The 8,211-nt window shown below is 29.4% G+C and overlaps 1 protein-coding gene across 1 annotated transcript; it reads right to left on the bottom strand.

The window, feature by feature from the left end:
* Positions 1-2,446: 2,446 nt before the first annotated feature.
* Positions 2,447-3,475, bottom strand: TBLA0E05040 (aldo/keto reductase; the record flags this gene model as incomplete). Its single annotated transcript, XM_004181024.1, has 1 exon — positions 2,447-3,475. One exon carries the CDS (start codon positions 3,473-3,475, stop codon positions 2,447-2,449), a length of 1,029 nt encoding a protein of 342 aa, XP_004181072.1.
* Between the last annotated feature and the right edge of the window lie 4,736 nt (positions 3,476-8,211).

The following is an 8,211-nucleotide window of genomic DNA, read 5'->3' as shown; positions in this document are numbered from 1 at the left end:
TTAATAATTTGGTAGTTCATAGTTGACAGTAAAAGTCATAAAATTTATTTGTTTTTTGTTTTTTTTTAATATAGATTTATTTCCAATTGATCAACATAATTTTTGGAATCGATTTTTTTTGTATATTAATTTTATTGTTAAAATTGAGTCTACACTTTAATAATAATTATTTCTTACTATCTACAAAATTAATTATTCAATGCTTATAATAACTCTGAAAAAAATCTGGGTTTACAATTGTTTTATTATTCTTTGGTATGAAAACACTAGTTTTGGTGGCTTATTTTTCCTAGATTATTTCGATGACAAACTCAGACGAAAAAAATATAAAGAATTAAAAACAAAAGGCAAACACACTATATAAATTTATTATAAGTTTTATTATTTATAACTCCAGATTTTTGTTAATTTTATGATTCCATAGTATAACTACATTCTCTAATTTTTTTATTTTTTGCGCCATAAGATTATTTTACGATTCACTAACCCTATCAATTATAACTGGTGTCGTATTGGCACTATATTATAGTTGTTTACGGTAACAAGTCTCAAATTATGGGCTTTTTCAATTTTTTATTAAATTTTAAAAATATATATTTAGGTGGGTTTTATTTACAATAAAGAAGCTATTCAAAAAATCGTATTAAAATGAAAAATGTTCCACTTAAATGAAGTATAAATTGCCAATATTTCAGTCGACATCTAATCTTATATATTTTTACATATATTTCTATAATTTTTATTCCTACTCAAAAGGGTAGGATGTTTCTATACTATAAACAATAAAAAAAAGAATTATTCTCTTAATTATGACTAACAGCAATACTAATATTAAGGATTCTAATATCGTACATTATTATATAAAACACTCAACTATACTTAAACAAGTAATAATTACTGGTTAAGGATAGAAGAAGAGTACGATGTACAAACAATGGTACTAATAAAATCCTAATAAGGTAATTAACGCGCCATAAGATTTGCGATTAAAGTAATTAATGTGTCATATTATTCTATAGCTTATTATAGATTGCATGATACACTAAACATTCAATATAAATAAGAAAAATTTCAACTTGAATTGGCCACGAATTAACTCTTCATGTCCCAACATAAAACGTAGAAACAGCCTACATTAATTCGATTTACAAGTTCGTATTTTTTATATTTAGTTTTATGTATTTTATCCCTACTTAGAAGGGTAGAAATTTTCTATAATAGAACTTTACTATGAGCAACAGAATTAATCTCTAAATAATGCCTGATTCAAATATTAATACAACTTATACTTCCGATAAACTTTATTAAATCAAGTAATGGTTTTATGCAACCTATATCCATAAGAGTATAAGTCAATCCTGTGTTTTTTTATTTTAGTAAATAAATAGTTGTCTACTATTTTAATATATAAAACATTTATAAGGAAATACTATTTCATAAAGTTCCTACAAAATTGAATTCAAAATTCGGATAGGAAATTTCTTTGGCCTCTTCAAAGAATAAATACTCTTCCAATTTTCAAACTGTTTAATCTAATTCTTTTATTTTATATGTTTCCATTTTCAAGATATGACAGATTTTTTTCTATTATTATAAATAAAAATAAAATATTTGCTTTTATTTTATTTCTATTTATTTTTGGTCTAATAGGGTATTGTTAAGACTATTCAGCATCCAACTTACAAGAATAAATTATGTGGTATATTTAAAAAGATAGAAACAGGATAAATCTAAAAAAAAAAGTAAAATGTAATCTTAATGTTTCACCTCTTGGAAAAATGCACAATGTTTCTGCCCGTAAACAAATTTACCTCATCTAAGCAATGGTTAATAGTAAGGACGTAATTTTTTTTTTTTTTAATGCTTATAATTGATATTATCTATCCTAATGTGATATGTATTAAAATATTTTACAATAAGTAAGCCTAAAATATATTGGCAACTAAATCATCAAAATTATAACTATTTTTAGTTTTGTTCCATATTATAACTCCATTAATGACGAAGAAATGATATAAATTTATTAGTTAAATCGAGAAATCCTACTATTTTTTTTGTACAATGCTAATATTAGTCTAAATTTTATCACATACTATTGATAATAATTTAATTTTAGGTAATATTTTAAAAACTACTTTATCCGCTATTTATATTATTTTACTATTTTTCTATGAGTTACATATACTTCTACTGTTACTCGCCTAAGTAACAAGTTTCTCAAGTAATAAATATATCATATATACTTTTCTCCATTTCTGAATATTTTAATTTTAATTTTAGTTTGTTAAATGAAAGATGCTCAAATGATGTTCAAAATAATGACCGACTATATTTCTTTCTTTAAATAGGGTTTGATGTATTACAAGTTAATTTCGTTAAGTTTTATGTAAAAAGATCTAAATATCCATTATAATTTTATACGCATGATTGTGACTAAAAATTACGTTTACATGATGAGTTTTCTTGGACAATAAGGCTCTTCTAAATAGTACATATCGTCTTCAGTTAACTTAGTTGTTAATGTTTTAATAGCCTCATCTACTCTTTCAATACTGCTCATACCTAAAATAGGTAAGGTACCTTTTTGAATAACCCAACCTAATGATATATCTACCATTTTTAAATTTTTCTTTATAGCTAATTTCTCGACACGATTAATAATTTCTTTCTCACTTTCAGTAAATTGATTTAATTTTCTTGCAATTAAAACCCCATCAGTCGATTCTCTATGCGTGTGTGATCCTAAAGGTCTGGCCAATAAACCTTTTTGAATTGGTGACCAAGGTGTTAATGCGATACCATGTCTCTTGCAGAAAGGAATCATTTCCCTTTCATCTTCTCTGTAAACTAAATTATAACAAGATTGCATATTTACAAATTTGTGCCATCCATGTTTTTCAGCAATAAATTGCATTTCGGCAAATTCAACAGCTAGCATGGAGGAAGCACCAAGATATCTAACATCCCCTTGCTCAACTACATCGTTTAATGCTCTCATAGTTTCCTCAAATGGGGTTTCGTGATCGCATCTATGTATTTGATAAACATCAATATAAGTTCCCAATCTTTTGACTGAGTTTTTTACTGCATTTAGAATATGTTTCCTTGATAAATGTTGTTGATTTATCAACTGTAAATTTTCCTCCTCAGTTTTGGTTCTATTTGAACTTATATCCATTTTATCATCTACTGGGAAAAATACTTTTGTCATAATAACTACCGTTTCTCTGGGAATATTATATGTCCTTAAGAATTCACCCAATATAGTTTCACTCATACCATTACTGTAAACGTCTGCGGTATCATAAGTACGCAGTCCCCTATCGTATGCATGTTTTAAAATCCCAAAAATTTCTTCTTTATCATCTAAAACCCAATCGAAAAAGTTCTTGGTACCATAAGACATACAGCCAATAATAATAGGCGAAACTTTTAAACCTGTTTTACCGAATGGAACCTGTTGAACAATTGACATGATTATTTGTATTTTTTGAAGTAACTAGCCAAAGCTTTATCCCAACGTCTGTTAATTTTATGAACAGAAGTAAACAAAAGGGATAAACAATTCAACTTAAACCAGATCACTTCATAATTGAAGAATATATATATATATATATACTCTTTGTCTAATGCAGATAATAATAATTCTTTTTGCTATTCTCTGTTTATTCGACTTATTCTTATTTAAGTCTGCTTTAGTATGAAAGGGGCATGCTTCTAATCGGCCGAGTTACAAAGTTAACCAAAGTCAACTCGGCCGAGTAATCTTTTAGGATTTTTTCAATCTTATTCGCGAAAAATAATTTTCGTATTTAATTTCTTTTTGGGAAAACCAACCCGAAGGGACTGTCAGCTAACTTACTAAGTGCTAATAAAATGTCTAGTCCTACATAGCAAATAATATGTTGAGTACATAGGTCAAAACTTCCATTTAACATACTAAGTGATAAAGAAAGCAATATATTCAAGCCCATTATTAGCTTGAAAGGATAATAGATGTTTTATGCTTGATATATTAGTTGCATTTCTTCTGGTTTAGTAGTTGCTTTTTTTGTTTCATAGATAGTTCTATGTGATTAAACCTCAAAATTACTTGGGCTTGTCACAGCGATGCCTACTATAAACATCAGCTAACATACTAATGATGATATAATTTAGAAGATTGGTGCTAGGAATTAATAAATATACAATGTAATTGAAGTACAAAATTGCAACTCTGTATTAATTATAGACATTTTTGTCAATTGAGTATTAGTAAATCTTAACAGACGAAAGCTAAAATTCTTTGAAGGCTCTTTCAAGTTTAATAATAGATTGTATTCTTGCTATTTTGCGCTGTCTTAATTTCGCCAAAATAACTCTTATTAAATGCATACCCTTAATCATTACCATGCCATTTCAGAAGATCAATCTTTGTAACTTTTGATCCCTGAGCCGTCTTCTAGGTAAACAGTGATCAGTACGTTACTATCCCTCTTTTAACACAAGGCGCGTATATCCTAATTTATTTCTTAATATACATAATAAGACAACTTAATATTGTAAATAATAATTCTTGGCGGTTTAATAATTCAATAAATGCAATAAGCTGAACTAATGTATAAAATTTGAAGCAAATATCGTATACACCAATAATTATATTTAAAATACTACTTTATTGGTCTAAATGTAACTGAGGTTTTCTAAAAAGGCAGATTGTACACCAATATAAAGCCTTATATTAGCAATAATTTTATCAAAAGTATAGATATCTAAATTACCAACTAAAATAATTTAGCATGAAAATCTCTAAAGTCGTAGTTTGTGCTGGATAAAATATTCCTATATTCTTTAGGAGATATCTTCATATATATTGAACTAAAATTTTTGACTTATTTTACCTTATACAGACTTAAATTAATTGGACAAAGTATGAGTTAAGTTGAATTCTAAGTATAAATAATTGTAATTTATAAAACCAAATTTCAAAGCCTATTATTATTAAAGCTGTGATTAAGGTCAGTAGAGGAGATAGTATACTTAGATCCAAATACATTCCCAACTAATATACCCAGTCAAAGTACTCATATTGATAAATATACAGTGACTACTAGAGATGATATATATTACAATGATTACATATTTTATGTTATCAAGCTGAATATGTTCAATTATATTAATGGCATAATCTAATATTATAGCTATGGCCTATGGTTTTAATCCTGAAAATAATCTTGAGGATAGCGCCATTTCTGAAGAAAAAGACACTATTTCTAACAAAGTATCTAGCCGGAGAAATTATTCTTCCTCAAACTTCACACCTTGCTTAATATTCATATTATCATCTACAACCTTATTATTGAAATAGGACAGCAGCCCATTTTCTAACGATTCTTCTTGTATCACCTTCATTCAAAGTTTATCCCAACATACGGGAGGAAAATATGCGTTTCGAACTTAGAGTATACTATAGATAATATTTAATACGTGGCAAGCTTAGATGGTTAAAAGATCCTTTTGAAAGTATATCCAAGATATGCAGCTATATACTAAATTTAGGTAATACGTTTGAGGCCAATATATTTTACTAGTGCTACTGTAAGAGCTGTCCCATATTTGATTGAGTGTGATATGTATGGTCCTGGAGAATTTCAAATGTTTTAGAAAGAACAGTTATAAATAAATGCTAACTATGCAAGAGGTAAGATAATCCAATAAATATATCAAGTTTAACCTAGAAAGAAAGCACGGTAAGCTATCCTAAAAAGGGATACAACTATATCAATTGCTTTTCCATTTGCATAGAAAAACACAAGAATACACTAAGCACTATTAGCATTTGAGTGTTCTGTTTTAGTATTACTCAGTTTTTAGATATTACAGGCTAAAAGGTATTTAACAAATTCTTCATTTTGTTTTAAATTAGACAAGTAAAAGACACGGAAAGTTTTCGGATATGTTTATTTCCGCAGAACAAAGAAAGAATCGAATGATCACGGAACACGGCGGATTATATAGGGGATACACGAAAGTGAAAATTACTGTTCAGCAGTCTGTTATAAATCAAATAAAAATACTGTAGGACAACTTTTCATTAACAACCCTCGGAATAGCAGGTATTTCTGGACAATCCTACATTTGTCAGTACAATACCCAGGTAATGATAGTTTAAAAAATAGTGCGATTTAGTATACGTATCATGTAAAATAGTTTATTGATGCATACTAAAAGGTCTCAGTAATTAGATGAGAATTATCCTCTAAAAACTAATTTGTCTCCTCGCAATTTTTACAATAGGGTTAGTGTGCAGTAAGTTTTGCATGCATTCAAATATATTTGTTACTAATGTTCTAATCTGATAACTAATTTTCTGGGCAGCCCCTTCCTCTAAATACTCTGGTAAAGTTAAATAGTAAGAAGAAATACATGAATAATTAGTGTTCCAAAATTTCTACAGTCCAAATACATCAAATCATTATTCGATCATACAGTACCATTCCTTGCACGCAACCTTCGTATTTAATATGGTTATCTGTTTGGTTTATTTTTATAATTCGTCTCTTCCATGATTTCAAAGAAGATCTCGAGCTCTCTAATTTAAATAATAAAAATCTGTTTGCTTTCATGTCATCTCTTACAGTAATGCTTACATATAACTTTAAATATTTGGACTCAAAATCATTATACTACGGAACTTCTCTTGAAGTTATTGTTTTTTCGCAGAGTAATAGGAAAAAATGTGATTATGTATTACAACAAAGACTATATCATATATTTCTTACCATAAACACTTTTGCTAAAGTTAAAAAGCAACATCATCAGTTAGAGTTTTCTGTTTATTTTTCCCTCTGACTAGCTAATGAGCCTTCTTTGTTAGTTGATTTTCCTAGCAAGATTCAATATGGAACCTTGACTTTTATTACATAAGTCATATTGCTAAATTTATAATAAGTATATCAAAGCTATAAGATAAGTTGCTATAAGCATACCAATGCTTGCTTGCTTGATGAGGAGGAGATGCACCGAAATTTGACCAACGGGATAAAAAATTGTTTCTAGCGGTTCTTTATTGGTGCCTGGGGCGGTGCCTAGAGTATAGTAGGTAGTATGCAACACAAGTACCATAGGAATTTTTTTGCTTCTACTACTACTACTACTACTACTACTACAGTACTCTTAGATCAGTTTCCATTATTACCTGTTAACGTCCCAATAGTTCTCTTGCATTACGCTATATGACATCAAATGAATTTCAAAAGCTTAGTTACCTATTACGTCTTTGTTACTTGAATAGGATTGAAATTGTACCTCCAACTCATATACATTTGGAATGTTTTTCTTCACAATTGAATAAGCATTGAATCTATTTTATTGAATCGCTGGGATATTAATTTTAACCCGTAGGCCGCAGTTGGTATGAGACTGAGCCCCGACATATATAGTCCAGAAATGGCCCAAGTTCTTATTTACGTGGGGACTATACAAAGAAGGAGAGGGAAAGGATGAAAGGAGAGGCAGTGTGAATTCTACGGGTTTAAAAATCCATTGTGAAGTCATCCATCGAGGCATCGGCTCTCAGACTTCTGACAACAAAGGTAGGTGCATACCCCTTTCAGGATAATCCCCACCATGGGAAGTAATTGTAACGAGCTACATATTTATCGTTGATTAAATTGCTCCGAGATCTCAGCCGTTTGTTATTGCCCACCAGCGTGGAATGCACGTCATCAACAACAAGGGTTTATGTTTTTTTTAATTCTGTGCCATTAAAACCACTACTTGCAACTTATTACTTCACTACTATTTCCGAATGCAGTTAAGAAACCGGCCGATAGGCACCAAGAAAAATTTAGAGGGTTCAGCTTGGTATTATGCAGGGTATCTATCTGCAGATTTCAAACGGGCAGAAATTTTTTATTGTTAATTGCTATGATGGTACCTAACTAGTATATTTTTGGCTATATTTGGTCTTACAACTTTTATACATTAATTTGTTAAGACAGATTTCAATTATCTCGATAAACCCTTCAATCAATGCTGGTGAGACAACCGATGCTCGAAGTTTCTATAAAGGGATCCACCTTCCGGATAAACAGTCGAAGTTTTCAAAAACGGATATCTGCTGGTTCTTGAATGTAATTCCGGAAACAAGAAACTTTACCATGCCGTAGAGGAATCTGGAAGTGGATAGGCTTATCCCTTACTAGATCTAGCTCAATATAGAGTATCATA

Source organism: Henningerozyma blattae, chromosome 5, assembly GCF_000315915.1.
Source record: "Henningerozyma blattae CBS 6284 chromosome 5, complete genome".
NCBI lineage: Eukaryota > Fungi > Ascomycota > Saccharomycetes > Saccharomycetales > Saccharomycetaceae > Henningerozyma > Henningerozyma blattae.
This window is presented reverse-complemented; position numbering and strand designations above follow the sequence as displayed.